Below are 24,982 nucleotides of genomic sequence, written 5' to 3'. Positions count from 1 at the left end.
CTCCTGCATTACCCAGTAGGTGTGACCAGGACCTTCAGCAGACACCACCCCTCGGACAGGTTTCCCTTTGCCCAAAGGAGAAAATACCCAAACAGTTTTCCCTAACAGATTCTTTTCACATACAACAGGAACTTTATCACTGTCTACTGTTTGGACCAAATCTGATTGTGCAGGTCCTGCTCTGTTTACTAAGCCCCTACTATTTACCAACCAGGTAGCTTGTGCTAAATGTTTGTCCCAATTTTTCAGAGTTCCACCCCCCATGACTTTTAGGGTGGTTTTCAGCAAACCGTTGTAGCGTTCAATCTTCCCTGAAGCTGGTGCATAGTAGGGTATGTGGTAGATCCACTCAATACTGTGCTCTTTGGCCCAGTTTTTCACCAGATTGTTCTTGAAATGAGTGCCATTGTCTGACTCAATTCTCAATGGAGTTCCATGTCTCCACATGATTTGTCTTTTCAGGTGAAGAGTGGTGCTACGTGCAGTAGCATGTGGAACTGGATAGGTTTCCAGCCATCTGGTGCTGGTTTCAACCATCGCTAGCACATACTGCTTGCCAGAACAAGATCGAGGCAAAGTGATGTAGTCAATCTGCCAGGCTTCACCATACTTGTACTTTGACCATCTCTCACCATACCATAAGGGCTTGATTTGCTTAGCCTGCTTAATAGCAGTACAAATGTCACAGTCATGGATGACTTGGGTGATAGTGTCCATGGATAAGTCAATTGACCTATCGCGTGCCCATCGGTATGTTCCATCTCTGCCTTGATGTCCAGATGAATCATGGGCCCACCAAGCTAAGAACAGTTTACCTCGGTGTTTCCAATCAAGGTCAAGATCAGAGTTTGTATCAGCTTGAGGAATTTTAGCAGCTTGGTCTGCCTGCTGGCTGTGTTGTTGTTCCTCATTGTCTCTGCTCTTAGGCATGTGTGCATCTACGTCCACCTTCACTGGAGTTCTCTCCAGCCATGCATCAATGTCCTGCCATAGATCAGCACACCAAATAGGCTTTTCTTTCGTCTTCCAACCGTTCTTTTTCCAGTCCTTTAGCCAACCCCATAAAGCACTGGCTACCATCCATGAGTCAGTGTAGAGGTAAAGGATAGGCCAAGTTGGACAGCTTTTACCTCAGCGAACTGCCTTCTCCATCTCTTGCCTCAGTAACTCGCCTGGTAGGACTTCAGACTGCTGACTTCCATCTTCGCTTGTTCACAACAAGACAACAGGAACCATCTGTGAACAAAGCATAGTTCTTTTCCTGATCAGAGAGATCACTATAGGGAGGACCTTCTTCAGCATGGATTATTTTCTCCTCCAGAGTGTTTATACAGTCTGTGCCTTCCGGCCAGTTGGTGATCACCTCCACCAGACCAGGTCAATCAAGATTACCCATTCGTGCTCTTTGGGTTATCAAAGCCATCTATTTAGACCAGGTTGCACCTGTGGCATGATGCGGTGATGAGCCTTTGGCTTTGAACATCCAGTTGAGAACTGGCAATCTAGGAGCTTAAAGCACTTGTGACTCAGTTCCAATCAGTTCAGAAGGTGCTTTCACTCCTTCATAGGCTGCTAGTATTTCTCTGTTGGGATGTAATTTGCCTCTGTAGCTATGACCCCAGAAGCCAAGTGGACGACCGCGTGTCTTGTTTGGAGCTCTCTGCCAAAGGCTCCAAGTTGGACCATTGTCACTGGCAGCCGTGTACAGAATGTTTTTAATGTCCGGACCAGATCGCACAGGTCCCAGGCCCACTGCATGGACTACTTCTCGCTTGATCTGATCAAAGGCTGCTTGTTGTTCAAGTCCCCACTCAAAATTGTTTTTCTTATGAGTCACATCATGCAGAGGTTTGACAATCTGACTGAAACCAGGAATGTGTAGTCTCCAAAATCTCACTGCACTCAAGAAATGTAGAGTGTCCTTCTTATTTGTGGGAACTGCCATGGTGGGGACTTTGTTTATCACATCCTTTGGAATGTGACAGCATCCTGCCACTGCACTCCCAGAAACTGAATTTCTTAATGGCAAAACCTGCTTGCAACAGAATGTCAATGATTTTGTTACCTTTCTCGAAGACTTCCTCAGCAGTTTGGCCCCACACAATGATGTTGTCGATGTACTGGATGTGCTCTGGAGCTTTACCTTTCTCCAGTGCATTGTGGATGACTGAGTGACAGATGGTTGAGCTGTGTTTCCACCCCTGAGGCAAACGGTTGAACTGGTACTGGATTCCTCTCCAGGTGAATGCAAACTGAGGCCTGCACTCCTTTGCTATGGGAATAGAGAAGAAAGCATTAGCAATGTCTATGGTTGCATACCATTTAGCCTCCTTTGATTCCTGCTTGTACTGGAATTCCAGCATGTCTGGCACAGCTGCGCTCATGGGTGGCGTCACCTCGTTGAGGGCACAAAAATCTACTGTCAGCCTCCAGTCTCTTTTAGGCTTGCGCACAGGCTAGATGGGACTGTTGAAAGGTGAATGAGCTTTCTCAATGACAGCCTGACTCTCCAGTTGACGAATCAGCTGATGAATGGGCAACAAAGAGTCACGGTTAGTTCTGTACTGCCTGTGGTGCACACTTTGAGTAGCAGTTGACACCTCCAGATCCTCTATGTCGTGATGTCCCACAAATGCAGATTCATCTGAAAGTTCAGGTCTAATAGACAATTTCAATTTACCATCCTCAATCTCTACAGATTCTATTCCAAAAGCCCATTTGTGACCCTTAGGATCTTTGAAAAAACCTTGTCTCAGAAAGTGAATTCCCAGAATGCAAAGTGCATCAGGACCACTTACAAGAGTATGTTTCTCCTACTCTTTACCAGTTAAATTTATCTCAGCCTGCAACTTAATTAACTCTTGAGATCCATCAGTGATTCCATAAATAGTGATAGACTCTGTCCCTTTGCAGTTTGATGGCAACAAAGTACACTAAGCACCTGTGTCAGCTAAAGCCCTATATTTCCGAACTCTTGAGCTGCCAGGCCACCTAATGAATACATTCCAATAGATTTGGTTTTCTCCACTATCCCTTTCCTCCTCCTGGCTGGAGGCAGGGTACCCCTAATGCTGAACATGGCACGTAGGGTGTACACAAGGATTGGTGGTGCAATTGTTGGAATAATGGCAGTTGCTCTGGGGAACTGAAGAAGTGACAGCTACTTTTCTGGCATTGCTGCCTCTGTTTTTGGCTGTTCCCTGACTCTCTTTGAAAGAGCTGAAGTAGGTTGACCATCCCACTTTTTCATGTTCTCACCATATTTGTCACGCAGAATTATCCATAGTAATGCACGTGATTGCTGATGTCTAAGTGCAGTTTGTCTCCTCCTGGGCTGGAATTGCCTTGTGGGAGGTGAGCATCTGTTCCTGATTGTAGAAACATTCACCCATTCAGATGATGCAGGAATGGTATCCTTTGCCAGATTGGAAATGGTCTTACGTTCGTCCTTCAGTTCTCTCATGGTATCTTTAATGCCATCTTTTATCCCTCTCATCTCCGTGCCCAGAGTTTTTATGGCAGAGATTATGGCAGAATGTGACAAGCTATCCTCTGTCTGCCTGAGCTGTTCAGTGAATTCACCTACAGTTAAAGACCTTCCATTATCACTCCTTGATAGAAAGCTGTTAGCCATGATGTTAGTATAGGATGAAGGAGCAAGCTTAGTAAGCTTAATCAGACCTGTTCCAAGAGGAATGTTGTCAGGCTCATGTGTGCCATGATCTCCATAAAGCACTTCCTTCACAGCAAACTCCTTCAGAACCTTAATTCTGTGCTCAGTTGTGTTCCACTTCTTGGCTGCCCATGGCAAATCATCTCAGGAAGGATATCTCCTAGCCACAGTCAACAGGAGGTGTGTCCACAAGCTAACCTTACCAAGAGGACTTGCTAGGTATTTGTCCACTCCGCTCTCTTTGGTGAGTGGTCCCAGCTGCTTGGTAGACTTGTCTCCTGCCTGCAGGGCAGTGGCACCAATAGTGCAGCATCTCCCCAGCCATCTTAGGATTGGCTTTCCTGATTCCCTTGAATATTCCTTTCTAACTTCCTTGACCTCTCTGAGGGGATCATTCTAATCCTGGATGTCATCTTTCTCTTCCTCTTGTTGTCCTGGGTGTCGCTGACCCAGAAACAGAACTTTCCTAAGAGCACTCTTAAACTCCTCGGAAACATTCTCTATCTTGGCAGCCAATCTCACAACACTCCTCTCATCAAAGTACTGAGATGTGAGTTATGTTGACCAAATCTCATGGACTATACGTCTCCTCTTCCTCCTCTTGTGCACCAGAGGTGCCCTCCCCTATGTCCTCTTTTGAATCACTCCTTGTCAAATGTTTTGTCTTCGCCTAGCTTTGGCTGGAACCAAGATGATTTGAACTGAGATAAGCTTTTCATGACCCCTCTAGCAGTTTTAAATTATTGAGGGTGTGGCCTGAAGCCTGTGAGTTCAAATCTGGCTTAGGGTTAGGGGTTTCTGCTGCCTGAGGAGTAAAATTAGCTGAAAAAAACATTTTGAGTCTGAGCAGTTATCTCTGTTCCTAGGCCACCTGCCATGTTATTTTTATTACCTGGGACTTCGGCCGCTTTCCCAGAATCTATGGTAGGATGTGCAGCAGTGGCCCTCCCCCTTGCTCTCCCTCCAAACTGGGAATGTTTATCTTCAGACTCCTGCTTATCTGGCTCTCTGTGTCATTTGTCTGGGACACTGGCCTCTTCTTTTTACTTCTTAAAGGCATCACACTCGAGCTTCTCATACATAATGCCAAAATTAACATTAAAATCAAAATTATGAGACCAAAGTTCACACATGACAGAAATACCTCAGTCTCACATGAATAAAATTCAGAGCAAGGGTTAGGTACCTGGGTCTTAGGCAAGATTACTCTCGTTAAAGCTGTGGATAAAGCAGTGTCATTTCCTCTATTGTTACTGGTAAGAGACTCTGTAATTGAAATCCCACATACCCAAGGATGTAGTCCCCAAAATGAAAAAAAAAAAAGGTGTTATCTTTGATTTAATCTTCTTCAAAATTAGATTAAACAAAAGGTAACCAATTTGGGCTTTAATCCAGTTATATACAAGAATGCAGAAAATAGGCCACACAATAGCCCCCACTAAGTAAAATAGCTTCGTTCTGATTCCCAGAATTAATTAACAATTCCTCAAAATTAATTTGCCCCACGTTGGAGTGCCAAAATAAATGATGTGATGGTTTGAGTGTTACACACACCTTTTTAAATCACCCAGACTAGACTCAGCCAGCTGTGGAAATTGAATGGAGCTTTTATATTTACAGCTAGGACAATATACAAGCAGATATTTACAGTATATACAGTTATATACAGAAATATACAAGGTAAAAGATAATATAAAAACACAACACAACTCCCAGAAACCTGAGTCCCCAGGAGGGGTTCCCAACTGCCCTTCCACTTCTTCCCACCCCTCTCTACCCCAATCATTGCCTTCTGCCCAAGGAAGAATGGAGGGTCGGCCAGGGGGGTTAGGAAGCAGGTGGATTAATCAGGTTAGTTTAGAGAGACAGAAATGCAGCTCAAACCCCGGACAGAGAGCAACTACTTTATGTTTGGATTCTTGCTCTTACACCTCTCAGCAGACCTATGAGTGAAGTAGATGTCACCATTGTTTCTCTTTCACAGCCTGTAATCTAGTTCTTCTCACCAAAACTTTCTAGCTAGCTTCAAACTAGCGCATTGAATTTTTTGTTTTCTTTTTAAAGTGTATTCTGCTTGTCCAGCTATATTAAAGGTGTATGTATGCCTTCCTTCATCCTCTTTCCCCCAGTAATCTCAATGTTTGGGGTTATTTGTGCCATAGCTATATGTCAGTAGTAAATTTTCTAGTTTCTTAGCACTTCTGAAGCCATTTTATTTCTGCCAGAGTGGGAAGTTGATCCATTTACACTTCAGATGAGTAGAAACATTGCTTGATATCAGACAGGCAATTTCAGCTTGATTTTAATTATTACCTTAGATTTCTGCCTTTAAATAAATTGTTAGACATGTTTAATACATAGAGAAAATTTAAATTAAGAAAATGTCAAGATAAAACTTCTTATGTTTGAAAAAGTTATTGCTATTCCAATCTAAGGCTAGCAGTGACATTAAATTGGGAACTGTTCGGAATTACTGAATTTACTGGGGAAGGGTATTTTTGTAGGAAAGGTGTTAAGTATTTTTTTTAATTAGCTGTAAGCTTAACAAGGCCTTCTGAGTTTGCAAGCATAGCACTGTTCCTTTCTGGTTTACATAGAGACAAAAGAATCAGATGAACTGCTGATTTATGAGCCTCAGATACTGTCTTAAAACTCAAGCCAAGATGATCTAATATTTTTATCTTTTAGAAATTATTGTGTATGATGTTAAAAATACATATGTGAAAGACCTCAATATACCTCTGGCAGTTCCATGGGGTCTATTCTCGGTTTATCCACAAAGGGAATTGGTTTGAAGAAAGCAAATGAGTCTGAGCATTTTTTTTTTGTGGAGCAGGTAGGTAATGTGTTACATTCATCTGCAGGAAAAAGCATGTGAAAAATCAGTAAGTATCATAAACCTTAAATAAGCTAGGAGAAGAGTTTGTAGCAAGTAGAAACCTCTCAGGATTCCTACACAACATGTTTAATAATTGTCCTAAAAACACCGATACAAAACTCTTAAGTTGCATATATCTTATTTTTTATGTAATAAATATGTATAAGACAAATTTATGTAGTTAATTGTCATGCATATAATGTGTAATATTTTTCACTTACATGTATAATAATTATTTCTACATTTTGTAGTTTTGCAATAGTATTTTTAGGATAATTGTTAAATATGTAAATAAACTTAGAGGTTTATATACATATCACTTCAATTTCTTGTATACCCCATCTGCTGCCTTGTCAGTGTGCTGATAAAAATTTAACAGGCCATTTAGTTTCTTTGTGATGAGAACATAGTAGAAGCACTCTGGAGAGTTCTTCAGAAAGAATTGCTAACAAAAGCAGGTGCAATGCATAAGAGGTAATATTTACTAGCAAAGTTAACTGCAGTTTTCCTTGTTTGAAGGATATGCAATATGTCTTTTAAATTTGGCTTTATGTCTGCCATTTTTGTCATGTCAGGCTTGGGCAGTGAATATTGTAAATTGCAGATAATTTCTCAGAGGCAGTGTGTGAGTTTTGCTATCAGGGCAATCTGCATCCTAGTCTGTCATTCACACTTCAAGTAAGTTGAGTAATAAAAGTGATTTTACTGTGTCAGAGTGATCTAAAACATTTTCACCCTGAAGCAAATATCTTTTCCATCTTTGTTTTTAATTTTATCCTGACTCTTTAAGGATGTGTAAGTACATTTCTATATAAGTAAATGTATCTATGTGTAAAAATGCAGCCTCGCCACGTATAGGTGTTGTACTCAAAAGATAAATGCTTAAATCATCTTGAGAAAAAGATAGAGTTGCCTTTTCAGACCCCAGTTCATTGGAGGAGCTGACTGAATTTGTGTGCCTATGCCTTGACAGAAGAAATTTGTGCTAATGTATCTGTTCTTTTTGTATAAAAAAGTCTGCAAAAATGTCAGAATCAAAGAAAAAAAAAAGGAAACAAACAAACAAAAAAGAACAAGTCAGTGAAAGAGATTCTGTTGCCAAATGTAAGCAGACTGATTAACTCTTGCAGTCTAGACGTGTTGTGTATACGTGTGATATAGACTGACATCCCATTGCATAGTTAACATGCAGGTGTATTCTGGTAAGGGAAATAAGAATTTTCATGCAGGTCAGGTTTTAGAGGAAGTGACTAGTGTTTTAGTACTTAGTTGGATGTGAAGAGTTGCAAACTTCACTTTGTATCTAGAGGACTTCTATATCATAGTGATCTGTCTTACTTTTTACAGAAACATTAACAGTTTGTTTTGATGTTTACTGGTCTTGCTGTGACTAAGTGCAATATTAGGTGAATTAGATTTTGTTAAGGTCACAGTCCAATGTTATGTATATGATACTGAGGCAGGAAAGAATACGTTTTCAGGAGAGTGTTTATGTGTGCATTGCTTGCTGGAGATTTGTTTCATTACAGATCGTTTAGTGAGCAATAGGTCACATCACTTGCCCTGATAAACTGCAAAGTGATGGGATGGGGTAGACACCATTGTCTGTATATGCAGTTGTTATATGACAAAGATAAGGGCTAATTCTGTTTCTGGCTATTAATGGGTTGGAGTTTGCTTAGAATACATCTATCCAATTTTTCACTTAATTGTTTCTATTACATAGATAGATAGATATCTTTCTCCTTTCTCTAGCAACTGGTATGAGGAAACAATACAAACACATCATCTCAACCGCTGAGTTAGTTTCTTCGCTAGACAACCTCTTTTAAAATTGGTTGCTTGCTGCACCATGCAAAATGCTGAAGAATGGAAATGCTGATATAGTCTTCCCTTGTCCTCTGACCTCTGAAATTAAAAGCACTTTCCTCACCCTCTGTTTTGCTGTTAACTCTTGCTTTTATTTGTTTTAACAAAATTAAGTTGATTCAGCTGTCTTGAGAATATTATAATATGCATGAGTCTGAAACAGTAGCTCAAACTTAGACATCCCCAGATTTGCTTGCCCTTTTTATACAAGCTGCTGAAATAATGCAGAACATTTATATTACTTAGCTTTCTTTACACTTTTTCTTCTATTTTGTGCCAAAGAAGTACAGTTGAAAAGTGTTTTGAAGTATTCTGTTGATTATGAAGTTCTTAAGTCATTCACAACTGTGTACTTCACATGAGACTTTTCAAAATATTGAAAAATTGGTTACAGCTGGCTGCACACTCTACCAGTTGAAAATAAAGCTCCCATACCAGTTATAACTAGAAATTCAATTTAGCTTATGCACAGAGAGCGACAAAACAGTTTCTTTCCAAAGAGGTGACTGCAGTCAGAACATCTACAGCTGCCTTTCATACACTGATAATTAAAAAAAAAACAAACCAAAGTAAGATCTCTACCTGGAAAATGCACACTCCCTTTATAATTACCCATTTCAAAGCTGTAATTGAGCATTTCATTATAAAGATACTAATCAATCCAGAACAATGCTCCAGGGACAGCACACATGTCAAGAGACCAAACAGTTATAATAGAAATGCAGAAGAAACTTTATTGGGATAGGATTAGCTGCTCAACCATTTCTGCTGTGAAAGATGAAACTCCCACAAATTGTATTGTGTTCCATGTAAGAATGTTAAGCTCATCTTCTAAGCTTAGGTACATTGAAAAATTAGATATTTTGTCATAGCTTTCCTTCATCTAAACAGTCTTTGGTAAAACAGGTGACTGAGTAAAAGAAACAAAGAGGAATTGCCTTTCCAGAGTATAGTGGTGTTTTGTTTTGTTTTGTTTTTAATAATTTCTACAGCATAATCATTTGCAGCTCCCTCTAAAATTTTCTCTAATGCTCCTGAAGGAATGGTTGAGTCTGGAGTAACCACTGCCATTTGCAACTCTCCACAGCATAAGGAGCACAGCTTTGGGGTTTCCTCAAATCTGACCATACTGCATTGTGGCTGTTGAGACAGTGCTTTGTATGGAATTCTTGGTATTTTTGTCACATGGTTGACATCTTTCTAGATGGGGAGCACAGTTGACTTTTATCTGTCTGTGTTTGGAAGCAGTGTTGTGGTAACATGGAAGCTGATAGTACTGATACAGATAATTCCATACGATTACACAATGTTTCCTCCAGATACTACAAATAGTTTTCTTTCATGTTCTAGTAAGACAGTTTATATAAGCTGGAGCTTTGAAATTTTGAAAGATTTCAGTGTCACTGTCTGAAGGCTTAAAGTTTCTGTGTACTCTTACAGGATACTGGCATTTGTGATCACAGTATATGATATTTTTATATATTGTTATCTAATCCAAGGCACCAGGGTAAAAATCTACAATGACATTTTTATAGCCACCTACAGGAACTCGATATCTCATTAGGTCTGGTTAAGTACAAAGAAGTGTGTAGTTGAAGGTTAGGCTCACTCTTTATTTTGAATGTCATAGCAGTATGTGTCATAGCAGTGTGTGTACAGACTACTACTTCTCATCTAGAAATGAAAGCAGAGAGAAAACGTCCTGGAAGTATTCACATATGAGCCATGTGTTTGAAAGGGTAGATAAGTTCTCTTGAAATCTGCCAGTATCTGATTCTCTGTGTGTGCCTGCATATGTTTCTAAAAATTCTTGCTGTGACAGCATTGTGTTTTGCTGGCCTTGTATCTGTTTGTGGTTTGCTTTTTTTTTTTTTTTTTTTTTTTTTTTTAATTTCTTGTGATATGCAGATTATTAAATACCTTAAAACTCCACATGACATAACTATTGACCTAAAAGACCTATCTGTTTTCCTAACGATATGTGTTTTATAAAATGGGATTAATGAAATGTAGAAGACAGTCTTTAATGCCTGCAGTTTGCTTATTAAACCAATTAAATGTTTTGCAACTTTTTTTCTCTTGTCTTAATAAGAAGTTACATTGCCTGTTTCACAAGTGGTGTCATATTCACAAGAAGTGAATTTATGAATATATACATATTTATAATAAATAAGTAAATAAGTACGTAGATAAATAAGCTAAGAGAAAGTAGGAAGTTAGCAGAACTTCCAGTAGATGCGGAGGAAAACAATTGTTGACAAATATGCATGGTTTGTTTAATATTGTTGTGGATATGTATACTTTGTCCATGTCACAATGTACTGTTCCTGTCAGTGTTACATCAGTATTTTCATAGCTGTATACACTGCATTTCACATCTATTCTTTCTTGTACCCTTTATGAAGATACACAATTAACAATTATGCTACAAATTATCATCTTGTTGCTACAGGCAGCGAGTGCAGTCATAATTTTTCTTTAAAATCAGCCCAAAAAAATCAATGTTGTGAGAAGCTGTCATTGGAGTCATATTTGAAAAGCACTTGCTGAAATGTTTCCTAAGAAGGCTTTAAAAACAGTGAAGAATATATGCAGTATACATAATGCATTTCAGTCTATTTTAGCAGTTTACAACTGAGCTGTAAGAGGATGAACCACAGGTCTAAGGGAATTATTCTTATTATTATGTTCTTGTAGCTAAAACATTTAGGTGCCAAGTTGCCTGGACGTAAAACATGAATGATAGCTCTGAGTATAGAAGCTGCACTGCTCCAAAACACAGAGAAAATCTTGTCCTCAAAAATGTGAAGTGACTATATATATACTGATTAATGCTTTGCACAGTCTCCAGTTGTTACACTGTTAAAACAGTAATGAGTTTTAGGATGGAAGTCTTTTGTTGTGGATATCAGTTATTCATTCAATTCACCAAATCAAGCAAGAACACAACCTTTCTATTTCTCACTTTTCATTTTGAGGGGATTGAGGTACAGGTTCAATTGAGGCACCTGAAGAGCTACTTGAAGGAGCGATTTTAAGCCACTCATGACCACTAATTACAAATAAAGCTATGATTTGTAATGTGGTCTGAAAAAAAATGTATTTACAACTCTCTGGCCCTGTGGACAATTTTACAATTTTATTTGGTATCAAAACTGTCTTACCAACATCAGGACATTAGTTTGATGTCTGTAAGTGTACACAGTGGTACTTTCCTTAATCAGGAAGCTTCCAACAGTAATGTATCTGTATGCCTTTGCTGACTTTTAACACCTTTTCAGCGTTATAGCACTATGTTTTACTTTCTTGAGTGTACCAAAAAGTACTATGCGTCAACATGGTCTCTTCTGTTTTCCAAAAGAGGAGCTGTGGACAATTGTGTATCATGATGCCATATCTCAGTATGGAAAAAAGCATAATGCTTTTATTGCTTCAGGAAGTTTTTGTACTTTATTATCAAATCACTTTATAATGCCAACTACTTTTGAAAAATAACCATTTTAGTTCTCCATCTCTTCCTTTAATGCAATTGTATTGCCATCAGCAATGTTATAATAAAGTGCAGTCAGGCTAAACAAGCTGCAGCTGGATTACTGTCCTATGTGTACTGCAAATTCACCATCTTAGTCAGTAATGCTTCAATCTGATTAGGCTACAAGTATATTTCACAGTATTGAAACTAAACTGTAAAGCGAAAAGGAAAAGCTATCAAGGAAGACATCTCAGAGTCATATAATAGAGAAGAGATGCCTTGCAATATTAACTCAGATTTGACCTGTTAGCTCCCAACTTCCAAATATATTACTAGCTTTATTTTCATATGTGCAATACTCACTGTGTTTCAACTGCATCTGGTCTGAAAAATGAGACCAAACCTGAAGGTTTCACTATCTCTATGCTGAAAAGACACAAAATATGCAAAATACATAAACAGTGGTAGCAAGCTTATGTTGTGCATAGCAGGACATGTGTGTAATTGTTCTCATTGCTAGGTTGTCTTAAACACCTAGCTCTTTGGAGAAAGCAAGGTACTAAAAAGTGCTGATTATGACAATAACTGCAGTCTCAGAATTCAGCTACTCAATGTGCAGTATAGCTGTTCTTCTCAGGAGTGCTGATTTTTCAGTAGCACTGCTGAGACCATCTGCTTGTAATCTTCTTTTGGAGCCACTTCTCCTGGGAGTGTCTCATGGGTATGTGGAATATGGCACAATTTTGTTATGTGGCTCAAATACTCAAAGGTTTAACCTGGCCTAAAAAATGGTAGCCATCTGCTTCAGTGTTGTTCAAGTAAAGCAAGTTGTTCAAGGACAGTCATTTCTGGTTGTCCTATCATTTGACAACTGGAAGAAGAGACCAACGTCCACCTCAGTACAGCTGTAGAAAGCATTAAGGTCTCTCTACAACCTCCTTTTCTCCAGACTAAACAACCTAGCTCATTGAGCCACTCCTCATAAAATTTGTGTTCTAGTCCCTTCACCAGCATTGTTATTTTTATTTGAACATGCTCCAGCAAGTAAATGTCGTTCTTGTAGTGAGGGGCCAGAGACCAAACACAGTACCTAAGGCATGACCTCACCAGTACCATGTACATGTCTGTTGGCAAAAGTTAGATTTGCTATTTTCAGGGATACATTTTCTAAATGCAGTAAGAATAGATGTTTTACGAACCTTATTGTGTGTGGATTTCACCATGTGAATCTCTCTTCTGTGATTGGAGGAAGATTATAATAATGCACACAAGTCAGGACACTTATTTTAAGTCCTCTTATTTAGGAACTCCTTCCTTCCTTCCTTCCTTCCTTCCTTCCTTCCTTCCTTCCTTCCTTCCTTCCTTCCTTCCTTCCTTCCTTCCTTCCTTCCTTCCTTCCTTCCTTCCTTCCTTCCTTCCTTCCTTCCTTCCTTCCTTCCTTCCTTCCTTCCTTCCTTCCTTCCTTCTCTCTTTCTCTCCCTTTCTGAACTACTTTATTAATCACATTAATTTCTTAATTGCCTGTTTTCTTTGGTTTTTGAAAATCGAGTTTCTAATTTGTGTGGTAACAGAGGAATATTTGTTGAAGTCCAAAATAGAATTATTATGTGGAAACAGGCTGAATATACTGGAGAACAGGAAGCCCTGGGGGTACCTTATTGTGGTCTTTCAACACTTAAAGGGGGCCTATAAGGAAGATGGGTACAATTTTCTTAGTAGGGCCTGTTGTAATAGGCAGTGGTTTTAAACTAAAAGCGGGTGGGTTTAAACTTGATCTAATGAAAAAGATAATTTTGTTGAGGATGACAAAGCAGTGGAACAGGTTTTCCAGAGAGGTGATTGGTGTCCCATCCCTGGAAATGTTCAAAGTCAGGTTGAATAGGACTCTGAGCCACCTGATATAAACAATTTCCTTCACTGTAGGGTTGGATTAGGTGACTTTTAAAGGTCTCTTCCAACTCAAAACATTTAATGATTTTTTTATATTAAGTTGATTAATGTAAGCAAAATTCCACTTCAAGGTTCTGCTTGAGTTTAAAAATTTGCTGCTTCAGGGTAAGGTAACTGTAATAGAGACATTTTGGACTGACAGAAGACCATTAAGGTATATTGTTAGCCAGGGACTGATAAGACTAAGCTTTTGAACACTCAACACATCTGTCTTTTAAATTTCATTAATCATTTGTTTGCATTTCAGCCTTTTAATAATAAAAGTAGAATGAAGCATGAAACTTCTCCAGCAGGTGAATGATGAAAACTTTAGTCACATTTAATCAATAAAAGAGCTAGTCAAATGTAGAACTTTTGACAGTCATTCCTTGGAAGAAATTCCTTTGAAAGACATTGTTTTGCTTAGAAATATTTCTGAATTGGTAAATTTAAACAGCTTATGAGCATTACTATAACACATTTTTATAGAATGATAGAATCAACCAGGTTGGAAGAGACCTCCAAGATCATCTAGTCCAACCTATCCCCCAGCCCTATCCAGTCAACGAGACCATGGCACCAAGTGCCTCATCCAGTCTTTCACACAGTATCACAGTATCATCAGGGCTGGAAGAGACCTCACAGATCATCAAGTCCAACCCTTTACCACAGAACACTTCCTTGAACACTTCTAGGGATGGTGCCTCCACCACCTCCCTGGGCAGCCCATTCCAATGCCAATCACTCTCTCTGGCAAGAACTTCCTCTTAACATCCAGCCTATACCTCCCCTGGCACAACTTGAGACTGTGTCCCCTTGTTCTATTGCTGGTTGCGTGGGAGAAGAGGCCAACCTCCCCCTGGCTACAATGTCCCTTCAGGTAGTTGTAGACAGCAATGAGGTCACCCCTGAGCCTCCTCCTCTCTAGGCCAAACAACCCCAGGTCCCTCAGCCTCTCCTCATAGGGTTTGTGTTCCAGGCCCTTCACCAGCCTTGTTGCCCTTCTCTGGACACGTTTTTCCTATTCTTTCTGAAATGATTCAGCTGTTAGTCAGATTTTTGCAGCTAGATTTCTAAATGAGTTCTGTTCATTTTCTTTGTAAAGGAGAGATCTTGGTTGATATGCAAAGATACGGAATGTTGTCACTTCATCCTTTTCATGGTTCTATAACATTTCAAATGTGGGGTTTTTTTGTATTTTTTCACTTCCATATATATGGTAGAAATCTGGCGAGGGATGGATGTAATTTAGGATTGCAGATGTCTCAGATTTCTTTAATTTAGGATGTGTGAATAAAGTGTTGAAACAGAATGTCAGCATAGTCTTCTGTTATAGTCCTTGCCTGCCACTTGTTTGTAGAGAAACATTCTTTTCTAAAAAAAAAAGAAAAAAAGAAGATGGAAAAAAAAAGGTGCATCCAGTTGTTTTCCTGAAAGTCCTGGCAGCAGACCAGAGATGGCTGTGAACTATGTCTGAAATTTTCAAAATTTAAAAAAGTTGCATAAGAAACTCTGTGTAACAACACAAAAGAGTTCTTACCTCTACTGAGAGCTCTTCCCTGCTGTTCAGAATTACTGTATTGAGTTATCAAGCATTTACATGCACATCGAAACATGGAAAAACAAACAGATAAATAAAACTAGTATTTACTCTTTTTTCTTGTTCAAAGGTTTCTCTGTGGATAGACATCTTCTAGAACTTCCACTATCTTGGAGCAGGGACTGTCTCCTCCAGTGTAGTGCATTAGCATCTAAAAGTTCAATTTTGGTACCAAAGTACACAGACTGCAGGGAAGTAATTCACTGTTCAGATTTTTCATTCACTCAGCTGATCCTTTTGAGGATAGTTGGTACATTTGCCTTTGCCCAAGTGCTATCATCTGACTTGCCCAAGCTAAAAAGAATTCTTTCATGTCTCTTTATGGAATGCTCTGGGAGTGCTGAGCATCTCTGGCTCTATGTTATCTATTGATAGATAGCCACCAATCAGGGGAAATCCATCCTCTGAGTAACTTTTGTGCTAATGATCCATCTATTACCTTCCTCCACTCTTAGGTTTTCACTTTTGTATTAACAATCTTTTTGTCTGAATAAAGAGACCAAAAATATCAATTGTGGTACCTTTTCTAAATGTACTGCAAGAGGTATTTTTGATTAATTAATACAGCAGTTACACACTATTTAAAAGAATACTAGTTTTTATTAAAGCATCTCAAAAAGAGTTGATGGGGTTTTTATGTTTGTTTTGGTTTTTAATAATTGCTGATCTCTGTAGCTGTTGTGTTCAGTTTTCTACCAAGGAGTAACCCACCTTTCTGCACTGGTGCAGTGTGAATATTGTAACAGGGGCTGCTAAGAGAGTACCTCGCTCTGGATTAATTCAGTGAGACAAATGTTATCCCTCTGGGGCCAAGGCCGGGATAACCTGGTTCTGCAATTGTTCTTTGTGTTTGCACTGCCTAGTGTCTCACTTTGGATGTAGCAAACTATTTTTAAGAGTAAATGGAAAAGGGAAGAAGCTACTTAGTGTAAAAATTAGTATTTCATTAGATGAATATTTTACTCTGGAGTTATGAAGGTGATTTGATTGGAAGTTAATATTAATTTGATAATTCCGTTTAATTTCTATTAAGTCTCTGTGTTAGTTTTCACAAATAAGTCAAGTGTAGACCTGCATGCCAGATGACTATCCATCTCAGGGTTGCTCCACTTGTTAGCAGAAGGGTCCCTGACTGAATCCATGCATTTTGTAGGTAAAGCTAAGCCAGACTTGTGTGGAGAACCTTATTAACACCTGAATGTCTCTTGGCTTGCTTGTCTAGTCTCAGCCTATCATCTGCATGCCTCCAGTAATTGTCTTCATTTCACTTGAAAGAAATCAAACCCATCTGCCCTGTTTATTCACGTGCTTCTGTTTACCTAAAATACTAACTAATAGAAGTTAGCTGTGGAGCCATAAGCAAAGAGAGAAAACAAGAGGCAAAGGTTCTCCTGGAAACCTTAGTGTGTTTGTAAGTTGGCTAAAGCCATGACACTAGTAAGCCGCAAAGAAAGAAAATACTGAGGACTCATAGTTTTATGATGTGAATGGTAATGAGTATCAGCTTCCAAACAGTGAGGGTGAGTTCTGTATTCCCCTGAGATTGAATGTACATTTAGAGTGAAAGAATGGAGTGCTGAGTTTAATTTTAAAAACAAACAAGCAAGCAAACAAACTGTATTGTTATTTGCCAGGTTTTGTGAAGCATTCCTTGATTTGCAGACAATATAAATGATATAAACACATACATGAATCAGGATCATGAGATTTTTTTAATTCCCCGTTATTCACCAAGCAGATAATAGTTCTGGGTTTTATAATGTTAGATACCACATTCAGTATTTTGGTAGTATTTGCAGTGTGTGAAAATAATCTCCAGTGCCCTTTTTTAATCCCCTCCTCTGCTCCTCTTATTAATTATCAGTGTTGCTTCTGCTCCACTCCTCCCCTGCCTTCGGGTGATGAGTTTGATATCTTAGTACTCATATTTCTGTTGTTCTGTTTCACATGCCAGCTGGTGTGTTTGCTGTCGGTAAAAAGATGAAGTTTTGCGCACAAGTGAAGCTACCTATGGTTCAGGGTTCCTTTGTATTTTTTTTCAGTCTTAATGAACCAAACTCAAAAAAAACCAACTCATAATTTTGCTGAAAGTACATTTCATGCATCCTCATATTTGTGATAATATTGGAATTGTTATGTAGTGGTTGACAGATGCACAGATGCAAATGTAGTCTGACAGGACTGATGTCTTGTGGACTTCACTATCATTTGAAATGCTGGCATGAAGATGGTAGCAATGAGAGAGTGGATGTGGTGCCTTCAGCGTTTACCCCTTTAAGATTTCTTAGATTTATTTTTTTTTATGGTAGTATCTGATACAAAAGATAGTTTTACAAAGGAAACTGTTAACAAACATAGATTTCTAACAGCTGCTCATGTATTCTTTGAGTATATTCTTTGAACATTGCACTGTACTGTAAAATGGGCTCTCTGTACTACTCATAAATCTAAGATCTGCCTAGTGGAATGGTAATTAATATAATTTTTTATCTGCTCTTTTGGCTTTTATCTTTCAATTCATGGAAACCACTTGCCCAGTAATGAAAAAGATAGTATTAAACTTGCCAAATCTTACGTGTTGCAGACCTTTTGAAAAGTAATCTTGACTTTCGGTGCTAATTTAGTGACAACATCAGGCTGTGTGGAAATATCTGTAGTATTTCTGGTGGGAGGACAAATGTTTTTGTATTCCTTAATTTATGTTACGTCTCAGACAAAAATAAGACACTGTTTTTTAAACTCAGGTACTTTGGCTGTATTGCTCCCAGTTATGCATCATGATAGATAAGATGTATTGAATTGGAATCTTAGGCCTTTATTTAATGCTGGATTTCTGGTTTTCTATTAGACATAGATCAGATACGTGCAGGAAATCACAAAAATAATTTTAACCTTTGAAAGTAGTTGAACTATACAGTGTTCTAGCATTTGAATGTCTAGTTTTACAAACACCTCATGAAGCAAATTTTGCTTTGTTACTCTTAGCAGATACCAGGGCATCAGCTCCCAGTATATTGCTTGCATACAGACTTTTTGTTCTGGGTAGTGATACTACTTTGATTGCCTTCTTGGAACATGAGTATTCCAATGAAGCATTATACTTCATTAACAGTGATAGTTACTGTGATTCAGAAGGTGCTGTTGATTACAAGAAAAGACCCAGGGTGTGTGTGACACATGCTTGATTACAGTAGAAAAATCGCACTAAGAAATATGTTGGAACAGCACTAACATACACTATACCTTGAGTCTTCTGGTATATGCCAGTAGCCTGAAATTAATCCTGTTTTCATTTTTTCAGCCTTGGATTTTTGTCTTTTATAATTGTTTTGCTGCAAGTTGTAGATATTTAAAAAATATGAAGTTCTTCACCTGTTCTTGCTAACTGTATTTTTCTCTTATCTGTTCCACAGGCTCTGAAAATACTTCATCTGAAGTTTCAGACTGGACAGACTCGCAGCGGCTTCTAAGCCAGTGAGAAAAAGGCTGCCAAAGCATGCTGGTGCCAAGCTGTCAGATGATGCACATATTCAGGCCAGTGGTGGTGCTCCTGTGCTTGCTACTCTATACTGATGCTGAAAGTAAGATTATTCATTTGTGCTTAGGTCCTGGCCATGATGAACAGTTTTGGTTTTGGCTGGTGGTTGCTAAAGTGTCTTGGAATTAATTTCCTTTGGAATTAGTCTTAAAACATTGTGATGTCCTCTTTAGATCACTGCTAGTATTTGAAAAAAGATTATTTATGCAACTTTCTTTATTTTTCTATTTAATCCCCTTTTTCTTAAGCAACTAATGGTTCCTACTCAGGTGGTGGAAACCATTGTGACAAAATTCTGTAGTCAAAACAAAGACTGACCTTGCTTGCAAAGCATTAATCAAATGAGACATCTGTCATTCTTTGAATATTTATTTCTTAACTTTAGATTGAAAAAAAAAGAGGTAAAAAATAAAAAGGCATCACTCCCCAGTTAATGTCCAGTCTATTTAAAATTCCAGGCTCTTTGTAACTGCTATAACAGCTGTTGTAATATGTTATTTCTGACAGGTGTTGAAAAAGTATTCAAACAAATGAAGAAGAACTGACAACCTAGTGGCTGGTCAAAATGCATGACAATTCAGTCAAGAAAGACACCTATGTTTACTTGTACTGAGGGAAAATGGTTGGACTTTGGTCAATTAATTTATGTATTAGGGGAAAATAATATCTTTTTCTGGGTTATTTATTTACTAATTTTAAAATAGGAAATCATTAGGTCTTCCTTGTTTATGTGCTCCTTTTCCCAGCTGTCCTGTGGCTTCTTGCAGGAGTGATCTGCAAATGAGAAAAATCGTTTGTTTTCCACCTGTTGACCTGCAGGTTTACTGCCAGCTTACAGTTACATTTGCTGCATGGTGTCTGTTAATGTTCACATAATTGAGGGATATTTTCCTAGTTAATCTTCCTGATGCTCTATAGATTTATCACCAGTCAATAACTTTTTTCCAGCGCTGTCTTTGAAAGACCTCTGTGATTTTTCAGACATTTATGCGAACAGGAAAAGTTGAATTAATTAGAAACACACCTAAATAAAAACTGTGTCAGTAAGTTTGGATAAATCTGTTTGCGGTAAACCCATTCTGAAGAGTTCCTTCTCAGTACATTTATCACCTGCATTCTAAGTATACTAAATTGCAACAATAAAAGAGATAGAATTTTTTTCCATGTCCACGTGTAATAAGACTTCTTTTTAACTGCAGCTCTATGGAAGCGAAGTTTATGGGAAAACAAAACAGCAAACAAACTAAAACAAAAACATACATGTTTGTTAGAGTACTGACAGCTGAGGTTCTTTGGCCCTGTTACTGGTAAATAATGGACAACTGGGATGATTGTGTCTAAGGTGGAGTGAAGGACATTTTAACACTTTAGCTAGCAAATGATTAATTGGGAAGTGGGCCATATGTTTCGTGTTTCTGTATATCACTTATTTAAAAGCAAATTCTATGCTTAACCAGTATAGGTTTTTAGAATACAGTGTATGTTTTCTGATTTAGAAAATGGAAATTGCAACATCCTATGTGTGAGTAGTGAATGAGTTTTAGTTTGGGCAATCCCAATTGGGTATCAGTTGGAAAAAAAGACAGTTAAACCCCACAGCTTCCTTCATTAGTCCGGTACTTGAGAGAAACGTTGAGTTCTGTAATGATGTTATATTAAACAGAAGGTTTCCTCTATTGTTACTATTCTCTGTGGGGGAGTAGGATAATTTTTTTGAAGGTTAGCATGGAGTTTACTTCTAATCATCTGGTGTCTTGGTACAGTTTTTTAAGGGAGTTCTCCGACTCTGTTTTGCAAGGCTGCTGTGTTCCATTTATCAGTCCTTTATATTTTAAATAACATGAAACAAAATAGAAGTGAGCTATTAGTGTTTTCTGGGCTGTGAGGACTTTGTGGTGTTGCTAGGATCAGTGGTATGTCATGTGCAGAATGAAGGCTGGAAGATGTAAGAAGGTCATCTTTTTGTGTAAGTTAAGTCTCAGTGAAACTGCATGGAACAACAAGATGCAGCCTTGTAAGAGGCAGTGGATTTTCACTTCAGCAGAGTAGATTTAGGTTAGACATAAGGAGGAAGTTCTTTACAATGAGTGTGTAAAATGCTGGATCACGTTGCAGAGGGATGTCGTTGAGGCCTTGTCCCTGGAGACACCTCTAGTCATGTGGTCCTTACTGTTGGTATAGTAGTGATGCCAATTGATGCTTTCACATTCTAGTAATGTTGTGGCAAACAGACACAGTCTCTTACACTTAGTTTACCCAAGTTGGATTCACAGGAAATAGTGAATTTATCACTTCATCTTTACTGTAAGCCTGTTGCTGTATTGCATGCATTCTAGCATATTACCTAGAAAAAGTAGAAATGAATCTTCTCTCATTCCAACTTACATCTCAATCTCATATTACACTGGCTCTGCATTGATATGCTGGTAATCATTTGAGTGTTTTTTCTGTTGCTTATCAGTGTTTACAAATATCTGAAAGATGGGTGTCAAGAAAGAGAGACCGTTTTTTTCACTGGTGTCATGTGATAGGATGAGGGGCAACAATCACTAATTGGAACTGTAGTAATTTGGATGTTACTCATTCCCCCACATGATTAGGAGTTCACCCAGACTGGACTCAGTTGTGTGGAAGTTACGGAATGAAGATTTATATTTACAGCTTAGCACAATTTGCAAGCATATATATATATATATGTATATATGCACAGATACTGACATATACAAATTAGAAGTAATACACAAAATCTCTCTCCTGAAACAGTCAGACAACCCAGGAGACTCCTGACCAACCTTCCCCCCCTCTCCTTCTTTCCCTCCTCTCAGAAATAACCAGATCAATCTCCATATAGCTCACATGATAAATTTGCAGAGATCTGAAGTGAGATGTCAAAAGATGACAAGGAGGTTAGGGGAAAAGGTTAGACTGGATTACATGGGTTCTCATGCGAAAAGGGGACAACCCAATATGCAACCAGACAGAGAAGAAAGAACTAAGTAACAAATGTGTGAGAAGTGAGCACCTTATCTGTGTTTTGACTATTTGCATCTCTCAGCAGAAGAATGAGCGATGCAGCCGTCACTGTTGTTTTATTTCCTACAGCCAAGGATTTAATTGCTTTCATTAAAATATTCCAATTTGCCTCAAACCAGCACAATCCACTCCTCTATATCACTCTATATCACAGTCCACCACTCTGTATCACAGTTCTGCTGAGAACTATCTGATCTAAAACAATATTTACAATAATGAACAGTACATGTTCATGTTTTTTCAATTTACAGTTCTGGCTGTCTTGGATGTAGGTGATTCACAAGCTCAGAAAACAGCAGTTTATCTCTTCACAGATGAGAACAGGGACTCCCAGGTGGCATTGGGTTTGTGCTCACATACTGTAGATTTTTGCGGATTCTCTGTTTGAGCACCACATAGTACCTAAACCAGAAACTCCTAACAGCTTGTGTTGTACATTCTGAATTTAAAGACTCTCAGCTAAAGTTAGATTTCTCTGTGGAATATACTGGATTTTACAACTCTTCTACATTACTCAGTATGTATGATCAGGACCTTCAGCAGAAACCATCCCTCAGACAGGATTCCCTTCACCCAAAAGGAGAAAATACACAAACAGTTTTTCATTAGGATTTTTATCACCATCTACTATGTAACAAATCTGATTGTGCAGGTCCTGCTCTGTTTACTGAACCCCTACTATTTAACAACCAGGTTGCTTGTGCTAAATGCTTGTCCCAGTTTTTCAAAGTTCCACCTCCTATGGCCTTTAGGGTGGTTTTCAGCAAGCATTCAATCTAATGTGGTACAAACAGTAGGTGATGATAAATTCCACCTCAATATGAGGAAAAACTTTGTTGCTGTGAGGGTGGCAAAACACTTTAACTGACTGTCCAGAGAGACTGTGGAGTCCCCTTTACAAGAGACTTTCAAAACTTGCCTGTATGCATTCCTGTGTGGCCTGCCCTAGATGATCCTGCTTTGGCAGAGGGTTGGTCTCAGTGATCTCCAGAGGTCCTTTAGAATCCTACCATTGTATGATTCTATGATTCATGAATAGTTGTCAGGTCTACATTTATTCCTCTGAGCCGGGAATGAACACAGAAGACAAGACAGAAGGGACACAATTTTTGTCTTTTTTTCTCTGTTACCATGGAAAGATTATGTTTCCCTTTTTTCCCATTTTTTTCTGTTGCTAGCACCAGGGTGCTGCTATCTTCTACAGAGCAGAATATACATCTGGACGTTGCCACTGCAATTGGATTCTTTTCAGAGCAATTGTAAATGGATAAGGAACCTATACCCTTCCATTCTCACTGTGAAATCAGTGTGAGTGGGATCGAAGTAGTAAGCTCACTTCATACTTTTGAACAAGTTCCCAACATTAGTCATTATTACTTATTTTCTGTTCCAGCACTATCCTTAAAACTGAGAGAGGGAATGAAACATCTCTACATCATTGGGAGGACCTCAAAACTTAAAACATATTGGCACTCTTCCTGAATCTTTCTCTTAAAGAGAAACAGAATGGAAACCCCAAAAAGACCTGTTCTCTGATAGACAGGGTCTGTGTGACCAACGTTTAACTCTTAACCTTAGAATCATAGAATCACAGAATCATAGAATCAACCAGGTTGGAAGAGACCTCCAAGATCATCCAGTCCAACCTAGCACCCAGCCCTATCCAGTCAACTAGACCGTGGCACTAAGTGCCTCATCCAGTCTTTCCTTGAACACCTCCAGGGATGGCGACTCCACCACCTCCCTGGGCAGCCCATCCCAATGGGAAATCACTCTCTCTGTGAAGCACTTCCTCCTAACATCCAGCCCCGGCACAACTTGAGGCTGTGTCCCCTTGTTCTATCGCTGTTTGCCTGGGAGAAGAGACCAACCCCACCTGGCTGCTGCCTCCCTTCAGGTAGTTGTAGACAGCAATGAGGTCCCCCCTGAGCCTCCTCTTCTCCAGGTTAAACAACCCCAGCACTCCCTCAGCCTCTCCTCATAGGGTTTGTGTTCCAGGCCTTTCACCGTCTTCGTTGCCCTTCTCTGGACATGCTCCAGCACCTCAACATCTCTCTTCAATTGAGAGGCCCAGAACTGGACACAGTACTCAAGGTGTGGCCTGACCAGTGCTGAGTACAGGGGAAGAATAACCTCCCTTGTCCTACTGGCCACACTGTTCCTGATGCAGGCAAAGATGCCATTGGCTTTCTTGGCCACCTGGGCACACTGCTGGCTCATCTTCAGCCTGCTATGTATCAGCGTCCCAAGATCCCGTTCTTCCTACCTGCTCTCCAGCCACTGTGTGCACAGCCTGTAGTCTTGCTTGTGGTTGTTGTGGTGAAAGTGTAGGACCCTGCACTTGGTCTTGTTAAATCTCATCCCATTGGCTTATGCCCACCCATCCAAAAACTAGTTTAGTTTATTAGCAGATTCAGTTTGATTGGGAATATCTTCCAAAAAGGGTTATTATAAATAAATTTAGATATTTAGGAAGTCAGGAAATGGAAAAGGCTAAGCTATAAACACTGCTTTACTCTACTATCAATCAGGCTGAGCACAAGATTAAGGGAGAAGTTTACTTATAAAGGTGAGGTAGCTATTCTGCAGTGATCCCTTACTGGATTCCTCTGCAGGAGCAGCCTTCTGGCGTTGCAGGCAATATCCAATAATAGGCATCCACGCTGCAGAAGCCCTTAGGCAAGTCACGGAGCTGCCAAACTCAGAAATGTCTCGAGCACTACTTCCCGAGTGGGGTGGTCATTAAATGATGCTGTCTTCAGAGCGGCAGGGGAGAGCCAAAACTGCTAGGGACCCCCAGTTCGGGAGGCAGCCAAGAATTTGGCCACTGATAGGGTCTGAGAGAGGGCAGTCTGCTGCTGACTCTTGAGGGACCCCAGGCTTGACAAGCCTGCTGGTTTGAAAAAAGGGTACAAAAGTGGGGAGAACCATCCAGAAGCAGGGATGGGATAAAACTAAGAGTCGTAGAAAAGGTAGAAGCCATCCAAATC

The 24,982-nt window shown here is 39.3% G+C and overlaps 1 protein-coding gene across 50 annotated transcripts in view; it reads left to right on the top strand.

Annotated features, from left to right (window-relative positions):
• Positions 1 to 24,982, top strand: part of PTPRD (protein tyrosine phosphatase receptor type D) — a 1,747,466-nt gene that overhangs the window by 1,344,322 nt on the left and 378,162 nt on the right. For 48 of the 50 annotated variants that reach the window (XM_064140351.1, XM_064140349.1, XM_064140348.1 and 45 more), the window contains one exon: positions 18,835 to 19,002. In XM_064140351.1, the coding sequence (XP_063996421.1) occupies positions 18,918 to 19,002 (85 nt within the window). In that variant the 5' untranslated portion in view covers positions 18,835 to 18,917. Of the gene's footprint in view, positions 1 to 16,785; positions 16,942 to 17,783; positions 17,891 to 18,834; positions 19,003 to 24,982 lie in introns of those variants that run through there. The other 2 variants (XM_064140305.1, XM_064140308.1) reach the window with 2 other exon arrangements.

Source organism: Pogoniulus pusillus, chromosome Z (assembly GCF_015220805.1).
Source record: "Pogoniulus pusillus isolate bPogPus1 chromosome Z, bPogPus1.pri, whole genome shotgun sequence".
NCBI lineage: Eukaryota > Metazoa > Chordata > Aves > Piciformes > Lybiidae > Pogoniulus > Pogoniulus pusillus.
The sequence above is the reverse complement of the archived record's forward strand: the minus strand, read 5'-3'. Positions and strand labels throughout refer to the sequence as shown.